This window comes from Cavia porcellus, unplaced genomic scaffold, assembly GCF_034190915.1.
Source record: "Cavia porcellus strain 051 isolate PalLab524CR breed Dunkin Hartley unplaced genomic scaffold, mCavPor4.1 scaffold_22, whole genome shotgun sequence".
Taxonomy (NCBI): Eukaryota; Metazoa; Chordata; class Mammalia; order Rodentia; family Caviidae; genus Cavia; species Cavia porcellus.
This window is the reverse complement of record NW_026947505.1, coordinates 62,227,574-62,243,840: the sequence shown is the minus strand read 5'-3', so window position 1 is coordinate 62,243,840 and position 16,267 is coordinate 62,227,574. Positions and strand designations below refer to the sequence as shown.

At 37.9% G+C, this 16,267-nt stretch overlaps 1 protein-coding gene across 14 annotated transcripts in view; it reads right to left on the bottom strand.

Moving 5' to 3' along the window:
• Klhl32 (kelch like family member 32) overlaps nt 1-16,267 on the bottom strand; it is a 187,634-nt gene that overhangs the window by 117,666 nt on the left and 53,701 nt on the right. The window contains exon 2 of one of the 14 annotated variants that reach the window (XM_063233274.1): nt 15,669-15,796. The exons of the other annotated variants lie outside the window; for them this stretch is intronic. Within the exon in view, the coding sequence (XP_063089344.1) occupies nt 15,669-15,671 (3 nt within the window). The 5' untranslated portion in view covers nt 15,672-15,796. The remainder of the gene's footprint in view (nt 1-15,668; nt 15,797-16,267) is intronic. 14 annotated transcript variants of the gene reach the window in all.

Sequence of the window (16,267 nt, the reverse complement as noted above, 5' to 3'; positions counted from 1 at the left end):
TATTATCTCCAAATATGTTCTTTTAGATGAAGCTGAGATTAACTATAGACATGGGGTTAAATAAGCATGAGTGAAAATTTCATTTTAAATAAAGCAGCATAAAAGGTATAATATTTAAAATATTGAAAAGGTATGAAAGAAAAATGAAATAATCTCTCATCACACACTTGGAGTAAATACATAGACCTTAGCACAATGACTGGCATGGTGTAAATAGTACAAAATGTTAACTATTATGATTGCTTTATAAATATTTTTCAATCTTCATTGCACTTATAGTCAATAGAAATTCATTTCAAAAAAGGAGAAAACATAGACCACAGTGCACAATCCATTATGCTCTGTTCACTATAAGCATAATAATGAAAATGAGAGTCATCTGCCTCTGGCACTGATTCAAATAACTAAAAAAGAAATGAGATGATTGTTCTCCACTTCCTATTAAACAGGAAATAATATTTGACTGTTATTAACTGGTACTTAAAACTGAATTGCAAAACAATTTCTATTTTTAGTGAATGTGCTCAGTTTTAAGAGGAAATTATAAAGTTATTTGAATTTAAAAAATACCCACACTCGTCTTGGTGTTCATAAAGTCCTGTCCCAGACACATCTGAAGGCAGCTTCCTCCCAGTTATCCTCTCTGTGCTGCTCTGATGGCTGCAGATGTGTCACTCTTCTGTCAACAGGCAATTAATGTTTATTTGAAGGTCCATCAAGTGTGAGGTTCTGTAACGGCTGTCTAAAATGTCAGACTGACTGGCTAATTTGGCTTTGCTGAATGTTAAAGCCATCATTAATGGTGCTATTTTTCTGGCTAAATTTACAAGCTACTGCTTGAAGACCCTTCTTAGTAGACACTGATTAGTTACCAAATACAAGTTGCAAAATGCTACTCACAAACAAGGAACTTTTTTTTTTTTGGTACCAGGGATCAAACTCACAACCTCATGCTTACCAGGCAGGCGCTTATGCCACTGAGCTAAATCCTCAGCCAAAGAACATATTTTCAACTGTGGATGATTTTTTGGGTCAATTTGTATAATCCTTAGATAATTTTTCAAGGACATTTTTTAAAAGTCAGGATTGACTTAAAAAACAAAACAAAACAAGGCTTTTGCAGCACGTTAGTTCCATCCTCTGAACTGGAATTTGGTACATCCACAGTCGATGGGAAGAGAACACAAGCTATGACGTTAGCTCCTCAACCAATTAATTGTGCTAATGTTTTAAAGTGGCTCAGTGGCCAGTTTTCCCTGCTCCTAACCATCTACTGGCTTACACAATCCATGTCAAATTAGGGTCACTGGAGTCAAAAAACAAACAAGCAAAACAAAACAAAACACCAACAGAATGTCTCTGGATTGTAGGTCTTTGGAACTCATCATTTAAATTTCCTTAAAAGCAGCATGTATTCAATAGGAATCTGCAAAGTTTTATGTTGGGAAATCAGTAAAATTTAAATTCAGTCAAATCAACAGCTAAGTCATGTCTTCACAAGCAGAAAATGAACAGAAATAGTGCGGTAGTATCTCAAAGCTCTTCTGCTCCCATCTCCACACTAATTCTGTAATGTGTACAGATAAAAAAAATTATCCATAATGAAAATCATTTTTACTTATGAAACTTAAAATAAACCTGTGGTATTAAGTTTATAGATGTAAATTTATAGATGTAGATAAATTTATAGACGTATCTATAGATCCAAGAAGCCTGTCAATTGCTAAATAAACCTTCAGAATCTCAAAAGATCTTAATCTAACTCTGACCAGGGCTATGTCCTCAAAACTTTCATTTTTAGAATACAGAACTGGTGGCCTTTTGGACTTATTATTTTAGTTATGAATACAGGATTCTTTAATAGATACGTTATCACAATTAAAATTAAAGTTCTATTTGCTGAAAAGGTCATTTGTGCACAAAGACCTGCAGAAGGGGTAAGTGTAAATCATACATCTATCCAGAAGAGCAATCCTGGCAGGGCTGTGCAAAGACGCTCAGTGACAGCGCACCAGGCAAGTCGGAGGAACCGTCAGAAGGCGGCAGGGTGCCTGTCCAGAGCGAAGGCAAGAGCGGAAGGAGGAACCGTTTTCACCCTGCGCGTAGATGCCGTCATAACATGTCCAGAAGAAGTGATACAATCTGCATCGTGCTGGTCATGGAATTACTGAGGTTTCAGTAATGACACAGACCTTGAAGAGTAAGAATTGAAATAGGAAACAGCAGCAACACACTGCAAATTCCAGGGGAAAATATGATGAGGCTGGCGTCACGTGGTAGTGGTAAAAGTGGTTTGTGTCTGGATGTATTTTGAAGGATACAGCCATGGGGTTTGCTGGCAGTTTGCACTCAAAAGAATCACAGATGACATAGCTATTTGGAGAGGAAAGAATTGCAGATTTACCATGAATTGAAATGGAAGAAAAGTGTGCAGTAAGCAATTTTATAAGATGACTCAGAGGTTTGATATGAACGTGTAGTTCATTTTACTGGTGGTTCTTTGGACAGCCGTAATATGTGATCACAGAGGATGAGAGAGAGGGAATGAGGGTCACAAATGAATCCAATGTTAGCTGATATAAAGGAAAGCATGCAGACCAAGCCTGGCCCACTCCAGTTTTAAGAAGACGCAGAGATGAGGCAAAACTCACAAAAGTTGAGGAGCAGCTAGAGAGTAAGAGGAAATTCTGCGATTTTTAAATTAGGAAGTATCGAGATGCTCATAAATAGAGAAAAATGAGTATTGGAAACTGATTACTGGATTAGCTATCTTTTATTTATAATGTTTGTATGTATAATACTAAGTGAGATGCAGCTCTCGTTTTTTGGGCTACGCTTACAGTATATTGGTAATAGAATTATGCTACTCTTATAAAATGAGGTGGTGGCTTTCCATCTTCTTCCAGATTATTATAGGAAATGTCTATTAAGGAAAGCGTTAGTACTATTAGCACGTGAAACATCTGGGCCAGCTGCTTTTCTAGGAGGTATATGACTGCTTTCACTAATCCTCTCAGTTCTTACAGTTTACTCTTTTCTTTGGCCCAATTTTGGTAATTCATATTTTCCTATAACCTTGTCAAGCAAGGCTTAGAATTTTATTGGTATAAAGTTTCTATGGTAGTTTTGATGGGCAGTTTTCTTCAAGTCTAAACGTTACCTTTTTACTTTCTTCAAATGTATTTTTATTTTGCAATTCTTAAATAATTTTATCCAAGTTTACCTAAATGACTCATTTTTTAAAACAGTAGAAAAATACTGATCAACACTGAACTTTTTTGGTATTTCCAGGTAAGCAGGATGGTGTGCCTGGTTCTATCCGATCTCCCGCCAGCTACTCTGTTAGACTGAAAGCACAGGTCTCTCTGGATGTTTCTTGTTGTTAAGTAAGTGCAGGAGGTTTGGAAGAGACTGCAATATGCCACCTAATTCACCTCTATGAAGATTTGTTATTACAGCTGCTGAGAAAAATGCGGGCAAGGAGACTTCTGCAGGGATTGACTCAGATGCTAAAAGTGTCTGGCCCAAGCTCACAGCTTCTCCCAGGACAGCACACATCAACAAATCATCTGCGGGAGAATACAAAACCCAGTCAGCACGGCCGCTCTGGAGGGTGTTTTCGCTGCAGTCTTCCCTGGGAAGCCCACTGAGCTGCTGCTACAGGGTTTGCATTAGAGTTCAACTTACAGTACTGCCATAATTGTGCCTGCCTGTAATCTCGGCACTCTGGGAAGCCTCCAGCAAAAGTAGGCTACGTGTGCATTAGAGGTCCTGTCTCAAAATAAAAAATGAAAATACGGCTGAGGATGTAGCTTAGTGTAAAAGCCTTCGTACCAGTTCCCAGTTCCAAACAACAACAACAACAACAAAACCCCCAACTCATCCTGCTCAGTCCTGCCGTCTTTGCCTCCCGGTGCACCAGGCGCGGGGTGGAAGCGCGCTTCTCACCAAACTTTGTCTTTCTCCTTTACCTCATGAATTATTGAATGCTTTTTTAAAAAAGTAGTACGATGGGAGATTATCAACTTTTTGTTGATGCTTGGTTTTAATGAATTCTTTATGGCCTACCTATCATGTGATCAAAACAATCAGTTTAACAGTTTTATCACTGTTTTATCTTAGAACACATGCTAGTCATACTCTTTACCTACAGTTTTCTTTTTTTTAATCTACATGATGCATCAGCTTCAGAAAAAAAGAGTGTTTAAAAATTTCCCAATCTGAGATATGTTGTTTTCTCCTTATGATATCTGAAGATTTGTTTATGGAGTAGATTCAGAAATGTTATCTTTTTGATGAAGTATTACTTTGGTCAGTGTAGAATTTCATTTTCTGTGCTTTATAATTCTGTTCATTTTACATTAGAGTTTATGGCATATTAATATTGTTATACATGTATTTTTATTAGTGTTTGACATATATTTCTGGAGGTACATTTTTAACAAAGATTTACATTTTGATAAATCAGAGTTTGGATCTCTCAAGGGATACCCCTGATCAGTTAACATATTTTGTGATAACCAAATATTGCCATATCATGTTATTATTTTTCATGCTTTTTTCTTTTTTTCTCCTCAGACGTATGTAGTGTTGGAGACCACTACCCAGCGGTTGTGAGCAGGATTTAAAATTAACTAATTTTGGATCATTGAACACAGCTGTTTGCAGTCTCTCTGTTTGAATGTCTACTTTGTATTCTTTGATACTGTGATTTGAGCAACTATTTCCAAGATGATAATATGTAATCTATTAACAGGTGATTTCTTACTGTTATGTTTTTTTTTGTAGTTCTGTATTATGTGTAACCTTACACTGCTTTGTTTTGTTTTGTGTTTTTCTCTTTTTCCTCTTAAATAAAAAAAATAAAAATAAAAATAAAAAATAAATAAAATTAACTAATTGGCTTTCTGTTTATCTGTGAGTCTGTCCTAGGCCTTGGCCCCTCGCCTGACGACAGGAGGTGGTTCATAGTAAGTGAACCTCTATGAATCCCTTGTCCTGGCTGAGGCCTGTAGTGGTCTGTGAGGCCAGAGATACCTCAAAGGGCAAGATAAGGCCACATTTGCGGACACTTGGCCCAAACATCAGTTAAGTAGATGGAGACTGCAGTTGCAGGAATTACCCCTGCAGTCTTGCTCCTACCATGTCTTCATGATAAGACAGTTCTACTAAATTGACATGATTCATTACTTGGAGACGTCCTTGAGATGACTCCCAAGGTTCTGCTCATTGCCTGTGCTTTCCTCAGTTTCCCCGCCCCTCACTGGACCTAATAAATAAAGTGGGCGGTCCAGGGAAGTCTTTGTCGTAGCCCTAAGAGTCTCAAGCTCAGCTAAAGGGTTTTGACCCTCCAGGAGCCCTGAAATCATATCACTTGTCTCAATTCATTTAAACCTCCACCATACACTCATGTGGGAGATCGGGGATCCAGGTCAGTGCTATAATGGAGCAGTGAAACTGTCTCCTTAACTCTGGATTAAGTATACTTACTACATCCTTCCTGGATACATCATAACCATTTTCCTCACTGTCACAGTTCACTCACTTGATGAGTCCAGTTAAGGTGATGTGATATCATCTTAGGTAGCTTTAGAACAGATAAAGCTCCCAGCTGCCCGCTCACTCAAGGCATGGCCCAGTGTGCATGTATTCCCAGCTGATCAACCTTCCAGCTTGGTCATCTAGGAGCCAGGCTCCCTTCCCCACAGAGCTCTCCTCTTACCTGAGGTCCTCTGTCTTTACACTCCATATGGCTTGCAGACAGAGGAAAGGGAGCCTGTAGAACTGATGCATCTGCTGTATAAACTATTACATCCCACAGGTAACTCCAATCTTTATTCAGATTCTTCTGCAAGAACTAGTCCAGGACACACACAGATGCAAGTGGTGCCTGGAAATAAAATTCTTGGACAAGTAGACCTTTTGAATTGACCACCTCTGAAGGGCAGCCTAAGCTAGCTGGCTACCTCTGCTCCTTCTAGTCTCTACAGTTTTCTGAATTACTTGATAGTTTATTCCCCTGGCTCTGCTGCACGGCACAATTCATTGCTTTACGTCCCATGCTCTTTCCCACTTAGTCCCTACATGGGTCTCAGTCTATTACATATTTGGCATTACCCGTCGCTTCAATTCTTCTGCAGAATAGAATCTACTAGCAAATCTTAATCTATCAGTCATGGACAAAAGCCTCTTATTGAAATTATATTTGCTCTCTCTCTCTCTCTCTCTCTCGCTCTCGCTCTCGCTCTCGCTCTCTGGCTCTTGTGCGTGCTCTCTCTCTCCTCAAATAAAACTGGTTACACACACAGCACTCTGGTTGTCCTTGTTAAACTCCTAAGTCTCCAGCATAATGGATGATGTACTCATCAAGACATGCCTGGGATTATTTCAAAATTAACAACTGTAAGATGTCATGCTACTTTGCTGCCCAGAGTCCAGTCATTAATAACTTTACACAGCAACTGCAGTCTTTGCTGTGTAAAGAACTATTCACACAGGTGACGCTGGAGCTGAGAACATGCGCTGTGGAGTCCAACAGAAATGGGGCTGGACCTTGGACGCACCTTATTTGTTATGTGACCTTGACCAGGTTACTTTACCTTCCAGAGCACAAAAGGGAAGGCACTGCCCCAGGGAACCAGCGCACAGATTCGATGACAAAATGCATATTACTTGGCTCACAGGAGACATTTACTCAGAACCTGCCAAAGTCGGTAAATTCTTTTCCTTCAAGTTTTAGTAACAGTGCCTATAAAGTCATATTAGTAACTTCGTTGTATTTATAATTTTATCTAGAATATTCATAATTCTAGTAAAAATGTCGAATTAATGTTTATGACCTTATTCTGTGCATTTATGTATCAGCACTTTATTAATAATAAACATCATTCTCTACTCAATTTCTTATTTTAGTTCCTGATACACAGGGCTTACAAATTGTTCACCTCCTATCAATTACATACTTGAGTTTCTATCAGACTTAGCAGTTTGGTTATATGCTTCCATTAACTTTAAATTTCATTTTAAATCCTCATAAACTACTTACAGTAATGTTCGTATCTTCACCACAAAAGTTACTTTTTATTTCTCTATAATCCAAAAGTTCAAAATATTTTTTCCTCATAGCAACGTAAGTGACAAAGGCAGGTATTCAAATGGGTTTTGAATCTCAAAGAAAGATTAACTTTCATTGCTTTTAGCATTATACATGATTAATTATGTATATGTTTAGTATTTATAATTCATATACATGTAATATATAATTATATAATAATTCATATATACTTTATTACAGTTAATGTGTTATGCTTACTATATTATGTATATAATTTGAACAAAATAATTTAGAATAGCATATTTCTCTTAATTAAAATTTCCTCAGCCACTATGAAAACTGTAATATTTAAATTAATTATCTGGAAGAACCAAGATAAAAATATAAATCTAAGTATTTTTATGAAAATTAGGAATGAAGATTATTTCTCCTACACTAAAGTAGGTGACAAAGTAAAGATACAGAGACAGTTTTCTTGCCAAAAAATCCAAAAGCCACATTAAAGGTTAATACTGTGGGGGGTTTGGTCTGAGAAAAACAAAAAGGTTCCATTTTTCCACTTTATAAGTTATCGATATGTGATTCAAAGTTTATTCAAAAGAAAGACAAAGTTGATATTTATAATTTAGAGAGGCATTTGAAGAGAAAAATCAGTTTAAAAAGACAAAGAAGAAAACAAGGAATGAATGAGAGTAAAACAGAAATACAGGTACATAAATGGATCCAGATGGCAAGTTACAGTGAGTGAACCAGCAAACGGACCTGCAGAAAGTCTGTGGACAGAGAGATGTGCTCACACCTTGGGAACGGACAGCAAAGGAAAGGGAAGAAAGAGCAAAGCTGTCCTTTTTTTTGTACCTGGGATCAAACTCACCACTGCTTATGCCGCTGAGCTAAATTCCCAGCCCAAAGCTTTCAATAACAACAACTCTACCCTGAGCTATTTTATGGTGTGCTGCAAAACTATTTTACAATTGTAAGAAAAATGTCACCCTGCTTCTTGGTACATAATATCAACAAATTTGTATCTTCTGCCAGTAATTAATTGTTCAGTGACTTCAATGTATTTTGCTCTGTTAGAGGTAATGCAAACTTATCAAGATCTCTGCCCTGATAAGTAGACTTATTTACAATATGGAGCTTTTTCCCTTATCATAATACATTTTTAATGTCATTGCTATGATTTATCATTTCCTATAACTGGTTTGTGACTTCTGGCTATTTTTTTTTTAAAAAGGCTGTGAGCCAAAACACATTTCTCACTAGTCTCAATTAGTGCAAAGAAAAGCTAAAATTTTTTATATCACACTGTATGTCTTAGTTCACACTTGTGCTCTCTGAACATTTTTGATTGTGCAAATATCCATTAACATGTTTTTGAGCAGTGGTCCTATTATTTATATGTTTATAAATTATACAAATATACAATTATGCAAATATACAATGTACCATATACTATATACAATATAGTATAGCATATATGTGTCATGTGCAAGATAAAATAAACTCCAAAGCAGAAATAAAATTTTAACATAGAAATTTACAGATAGTAAATTTTCTCCTATATTGCAGGGTTCATCTGTATAACGCTGCACAAATCCCTACTTCAAAGGCTATTACAGTAATGTTTTCACTTTTTAACTTGATGACAACAGATTTATAAAACAATCTTTTACCCATTTTGATAACTGTTGTCTTGCATTAAAGGGGAAATAGTCTAATTCAGTAAGTTGCAAAGTTGGCTTGATTTCTATAGAATGCTTTTTCCTCCTCTTCCTCAGTAGGTAATAAATATTTAAGGCCTGGGAACGCTAAGAAATTAATACACATTCTGATTGAAGGTATTTGGAAATCTTATTTCGAAACACTGAGTAACTTTCCAATAAAAACTTAGCTTGGGTACTAAAGAGCACTGTATTCTTTCACCATGTAATCAAAAATCTTAACTAGGTCTTCCACTGTAGGACCTGAAGTCCATGTATGCACACACTGAAGACAGGACCTCAGGTATTTCTTTGCATGTATGGTACTGGGGATCGAACTCTGGGTCTTTACACTGATCTACACCTCCAGACCACATTTAAATTCTGAGACAGGGTTTTGCTAAGCACTAAATTGTCCAGGGTGAGCTTGAACTTATGATCCTCCAGCCTCGAGCCTCCCAGGGTGCTGGGATTCTAGGACTGTGTCACAAACTCAGTTCAAGGACTTTTTAAAAATCACAAAACCATCACTAAGCATAAGTGTAACTTTTTATTCCCATTTAACAACTGCCACTTACACTGTCTCTAGATTTTTTTAAAAACTGTTAACAGGCAGACATCATCTCCTCTTTACGAACAGAGAAACTAAGCCTCGGAAAATAAAGTAAGTTGCCAGACAATGTGGCAAATTTAGAACAGAGAGAAGATTTTACTAAAGAAATTGGCTAGCACTAGTTCAGTATATTTTCCTGATATCAAAGTACTGAAATATATTGGATATTAAAATTTATATATTCTGTAACAAGCAACTTTATAAATCTTTTCCTCATAAAGTACTAAGAGTGTCCTTCTCCATAAGGAAATGTATTTTTAATGTATTTGCTATATTTCACTTACTGAACACAGAGGGGAGTAAGCACTTTTTCTCATAAAGTTACAAGACAGCAGTTCTGCCTTAATTATTAAAATTCACTGACCAAGTACTTTTCAGGTGCACACGGATGTCTGTTCTTAAGACTCCAAAGCTGAATTATTAAAGAAAGGGGGATCCTTTGGAAATATGGTACTGAAGAAAAAAAGCCCCCAAAATTTGCCATAACCTTAAAATAAAATTTTCTACACTAAATATGTCAAACCCTTCTGGCTTTGTCCTGATATTTTGTTTTAGATAAACGAACCCACTTGCTTCTTATGTTATAATCTCTATACTAATAATCTCTGTACTATATGTAATTGCTCTTCACATCTGAGACTTACAGCTGGCTTCTTATCTACATTTTCAGGTGGCATCTACAAGGCACACAAAAATTATAGTGAACAAAGCCACACCTGAAAATTCACAGATGTACAAAGAAAAGTTCACTTTGGGCAGCCACTGCCACGGTGGCTGTATAGTTTCCTTGCTGCTATGACAATGCCACCGATTTAGGGGCTTAGCATAAAACAAATGTGTTACCTCACAGTGCTGGTGGCTAGGGTTTAAAATGGGTTTCACTGGGGGTAAAATCAAGGTGTTAGGAGGGCTGCATCCCTGCTACAGCTGCCAGGGGGCCTCTATCTTTATGCCCTTTTTGGCTTCAAGAAGTCACCTGCTTTCTGTGTCTGACTTCAAAGTCGGAAATCACGTTGCTTTAACCTCTGCTCCCACCATCACATCTCTAGCTGCCCCGACTTCCTCCCTCATCTAGTAACTTGTGACTGTGCTGTGCCCAGATGTATAATCCAGGATCATCTCTCCATAGCGAGGTCCTTTCCTTAATCACAGGCTCCAGGGATCAGGACACAAACAGCTTTAGGGGGAAATTATTCTGCTCACAGTGCTGAATAGCTGATGGCAACCTTAAAGGGCGAGTTCCACACTGCTAGGAATAAAGAAAAATTCAGGGGAGTTGGAGGCAGGTGGAGTTGGGTGGGGTTTGGACTCTGGCATTCAGCAGTTGTGCGATTTTTAAACAACTCAGTGTTTAGCAACCTCAACTGTATCCTCTAGAAAGCTGCAATACCTACATCTAAGGATACTTGGGGGACTGAACAGAATAAGGAATGTGAACATACTTCGTAAGGAGGCTAAAAGTCCAAGATGTTTTTAAAATGTCAAATTTCCTTCCCTTCGCAGTTTGAATAAAAATCACTATTTGCTTAGTAAGAAACACATTTATTTTCTGGTCTATTGTTGCTCCACCAATATTCTATTCCACAAAGACGTTCCGAATGATTTTAACATCTACAAAACCATGCAATTAGTTTATAATAACCGATTCAGTGTTTTTAAGAGTCTGAATATATATCTATTTTTGTACCTTTCACTGAGTGGTGTTTTAGATAAGTTTATGGAATTTTTAAAGACCATGGCAAGGAAATTCAACTTTTTGTTTTTTGAGTTTTTCTTTGTCTTTTTAAAGTGATTTTGTTCATTTATTATGTTAAAAGGCACAAATTTCTTTTTATTAGTTTTGAGATTTGCTTCAACACACATCTACTTCACTACAGTAATTAATAACTACCAGTCCAGTTAGAAAGCTTTCCTCATTCTGACTGGTACTTCCAGGAGTTTTATCAAAAAGCTTTCTGAAACTGACTCTGCCTAGAAGAAGATATAATTCCCATTATTACTTTGAGCAGCCATCTCGTATAGCACTCACAGTAGAACATGTCTCCCTTTCTGAGCACCATTCATAAGAACTAAACCTTGGAAGCAACCTATATATGTCAGCAACAGATGAATGAATAAAAAAGAGGTAGTGACACACATCTTTCATAGACATTCCAGAGTCCTGAGTAGGAAAACAGACCGCTCTTGAGACCATAATGCAAAGTGAAATAAATCAGACACACGAGCTTAAACACTGCCTGATTTCTCTCATATGAGAAACACAGAGTGAAGATAAATAATAAGTAAGAGATAATAGGAAGTAGGACAGTAGAATTTTCAAAGGGGAGGGGATCAAGAAGTGGAGGAGTGGGCGGGAGGGAAAGGACAGGGGTGAAACCGAGGAATGGGGGTGTGTTCTGGAACGCACCACTCCACACAACGGAACCTGCCAGCATGTACAGAAAAAGAAAAACTAGGAGAGGGATCAAGAGACAGGGCAGGAGGGGAAGGGGGAGAAGGGGATGAAGGAGGAATTGAGATGTGTTACATACATGCACCAGCTCCACCCAAGGAGTAATCATGTACTACACGCATGTAATAATAAAAGTTTAAAACACATTATTATTATTATTGTCTTGTTGAGACCAGGTTTCACTTTGCAGTTCAGGCTTAGCAGCCCAGGCTGCCGTGAGTTTGCAGCGATCCTCCTGTCTCAGCCTCCAGAATGCTGAGATTCCAGGGTGTGTCACCATGCCTGGCCTAGCAATTATATTATTTCCATGGCTGAGCTACTAGAATTTACTATGAACTGACTATACAAAGATGAATGACATAGCAATAAAATTCTGGCTTATATGATGAATACATTGTGTCATCACACTGTCCCTCTTCCCATCCTCACCTGTGATACACTAATGAGGCGCTGTGAATCTCTCATTCACCAAGTAGAAATAAAGACCAAGAATTATGAAGTGTCATGGTCCTGAAAATACTTCTACACATCCTCCAATATTTGCTTGGCGTCACTGGACTCCAGTAAACGATGGTCACTTGGTCCTTCAAATATATAGTTTCCTGTTCAAAAGACTTACTGAAACTAGCCACTGCTTTGCCACTTAGGAAAAAGCTCAATAAGAAATATAATAGGATATGTTTTATTCTTCTAGGTTCCTTAATAGATTGATAAATAATTGTTTATCAATTATTTGGGGTCAGTCACCAATGTTTGGGGTCATTTGGATATGTTTTTCAACATTAGAACAAAAAGATAATTTAGAACCAATTTTTTGTAGTTTATTACACATACAAAACTGAGGACAGATGAGGGACAAATGATTTTTATGCCTAAGCTAACACGAGCTGTGCAGAAGTAGCTGCACGGATCATTATTCCTGGCTGTGTCCGTGAGGCTGTATCTGGATGAGATTAACAGTGAGCTGGAGGCGGAGGGTAGCAGGGTGCTCCCTTCGTAGAGGCTGCTCCGGGTCTCATGCAGTTGGCTGAAGGTCTGAATAAAGTAACAGCTTATTTAAGCAGTATCTTTCCTGTGTTACACAGGGACATTGGTCGTCTGTCTTTGGGATTAGACTCTGGAAGCTACTTCTGCCACTGGCTATTGTATTGATTTTGTGTCTATATTTAACTCCGACCAATCCAGCGTCCTGTTTATGTTTCTGGCCTGTGAAAGCATCAGTACAGTAGGCTGCTCGCGCCAGCACTCCCTGTGCAGTGTGCAGTGTGCACAGATACTAACGCCCTTTAATGAAAAGGCCAATCAGATCATTCCCAAAGTGCTGTTCTCTGTTTTCTCTGTCTGAAAACATCCGCTCCCATTATTGAGTTTCTCCACTTTGAGCTGACTGACGATGATGCACTGTACTAAAGCTGTTGGCTCCCAAAGGGATATATTTCATTTTCACAACCTTATTGCTCAATGATTTTTTTTAAATCCATCACTGGAAGTTCACCTTTTCCAAAAACAATAAAACAGTTCTTAGAAAGCTGCAAAGTTAACTGCAATATTTGGATTTTCACTTTAAAACACTTAATTCACGTCTGTTATTGTTCAGGCCAATTTTAAGTTCATGGCGAAATGGAGCAGAAACTACAGTGACCTGGTTCTGTTCGGCCCCTGACCCTCCTGTCGCACAGCTGTCCCCTCCCGCAGCACAGCCCAAGAGGGTAGCAGAATCAATGCACCAACATTTACGAATCATCATCACCTTAAGTTCCTAATTCACATTAGGGTCATTCCTGGTATTAACACTTTATGGATTTTCACAAATCACAGTATTACAGGACAGTCTCGCTGCCCTGAAATGCCTGGTGTGTATCTATCCTCCTTCCCGCCAGCCCCTGGCAACCACTGATCTCTTACAGTCCCCACGGATGTGCCTTTTCCATCGTGCCATATACACAGACTCACCCGCACACTCTTTTCAGATTGGTTTTTTTCAGTTAGTGATATGAACTCAAGTTTCTCTCATGTCCTCCCATGGATTGATAACTCCCTTAGTGAATAGATTATTTTCACTATATTCCACTGTAGGAATATACTGTACCACACTTTACCTGTTCAGCCTTTGAAGGCCATAGTGGGAGATCCATATTTTGCAAATGATGTGCAAGATTTCTTAGAAAATGTTTCCAAGTGAGCAGAGTGAAAAGAAATATAGTGATGTATACATTCCAAAATGCTACTCACAAGAAAGAAAACAGGGGCTGGGGATTTAGCTCAGCGGCGTAAGCACCTGCCTTGCAAGCAGCCAGTCATGAGTTCGATCCCTGGTACCAATAAAAACGAAAAAGACAAAAAAAAAAAAAAAAAGAAAGAAAACAAACCTTGCAAGTTTCCTTGAGATATAAAAAAATGGCAAAAGTATCTTCAGCAGACATTATATTGTATATTACCTAACAATGAAGTTACAAAATATATCTACAAAACAGAATTATTTACTTATCTAGACTGTATATTATTTATATCATCACTCTTCAAGATAGTCTGTTGATGAACTACTTCTTAAGTATCCAAGATGAGATAAAAAAAAAAAGGGTTCAGTCAGTTTTCTATTACTGTAATAAATACTTGTGATAATCAATTTATAAAGTGTTTATTTTGGCTTATACTTTTAAAGGCTTTAGTCAATAATCGGTTGGTTTCACTGCTTTGAGGCAGCGCATCATGGTGATAGTGTAAGATGCATCAAAACTCTTATAACATGAGCCAGAGACCAAAAGAGAAGAGGGACAGGGGCTGTGCTGTCCCCTTCCAGGGACCCCTACAGTGACTGAAGACCTTCCTCAGGCCCCACCTCTCAAAGCTCCCAACATTCCCAACAGCACCACCCTAGAGGCCAAGCACAGAAAAGCACACTAAATGCTTCTTTAATAAAGATTTCCCACAGAAAAGTGTCCACTGAATTAACCCAGGTGCTGCAGCACACCTGACTTATATCCCATAGCTCGTCAGCACGGAGAGTTAACAAGTATCCTGCATATCACCACGTAGAGTTTGGCTGCCTCTTCCAACAATCTAGGGAAACCACCTTGTTGGGCTCTCTCCCTGGTCTTCTATGGAATATGACAATCTCTTGAAATGTTTTCTAACTGCAGTTAAAATGCACATACGCTCTGATGTGTTCACACGTCCTGACTCTTCTTGTCCCTTACACTACCTTCCTGGTTCTTGATCTGCTTCTGCCCCCCAAGTAAAAGCATCATTTAGGTTCTGCAAGGACGTTTCTACTGTTTCTTCCTCCCCCACCACGCAACCTCTTACGTGCCTGATGTTAGCAAGCAGGTCTGGAAAGAAGTCGGAGTAGTACCATGTCCGTAACCACGCAGCATTCAGCTCAGATGCTCTCACAGACCACAGATGCTCTCTGAATGAATGTGGGGTGGACACGACGGTAGATTACCTGGATCACGTGGCACTAGTATCTGCCGCACAGCTTATTTGTTCTTACCACATAAAGAAGTGTAAGAAGAAGCACATTTATTCAGGAAGTAGGAAAAGTTAATGTATTAAAAGTGAAATATTAAATACCAAGTAAAATCTATAAAAATTAAAATGCAAATACTTGGAAAAACATTTGGAACAAAAGTATTAGAGGTAAGTTACTCCACAGTTGTGCAGAATGAAATATAAATCATATATTTCCATCAAGAAGAGACTATATGATCTTACTACTTAAATTTTTTTCTATTATTAGGCATTTGCTCATTTCAAAATTCTATCAAATAATGAAAATAATGACTACAATCTGCAAATTATTCCTTTGATGTCTTTGCTACCAGAATTTTTAGTTAATATACCTACCATAAAATTTCTTAAGTTTCTGAAATTACTTCTTTCCTTCTTCAAATCTTCATATTTTCAAGAGGAATAAGATCTTGTTCTCTAGTAATACGCTAATTTCCAACAGACATTATTTTTCTGAATGAATTCTGTAAGTGGAGTTTATAAAACTGGATGTTAACAAGAATTATTCATTTGATGAAAAACATGGATCAGTGTAGTATATAATGCGCAGTTTAACCCATAAGAGCCACACTCTGGGACCTCTGTTTTCAACAGGGGACATTCACATGTCAGAAGAGAGGAACACACAGCAGTGTGCTACTGTGCAAGAATTAGCCTGGCTATTGTTTCAGCACCAATGTTTCATCACGAAGAACTCAGGAGTGCTTGTTTGGCCTCAAGCAAGGTAAGTAATCACAGCATAGGCTAGTGCAAAACTATGGAAAATATTAATAATCATGGGGTTTAATCTGGATGACATTCACACACCAACTAAGTAACTATAGAGTAATGCTTGCTACTTATAAGGTGACAGTAGGTATTGATATGCTTATAGTAACCATCAAAATGATAAACTAAAATTACTATATGTATTAAAAGTCTTTGGATGATTTTAC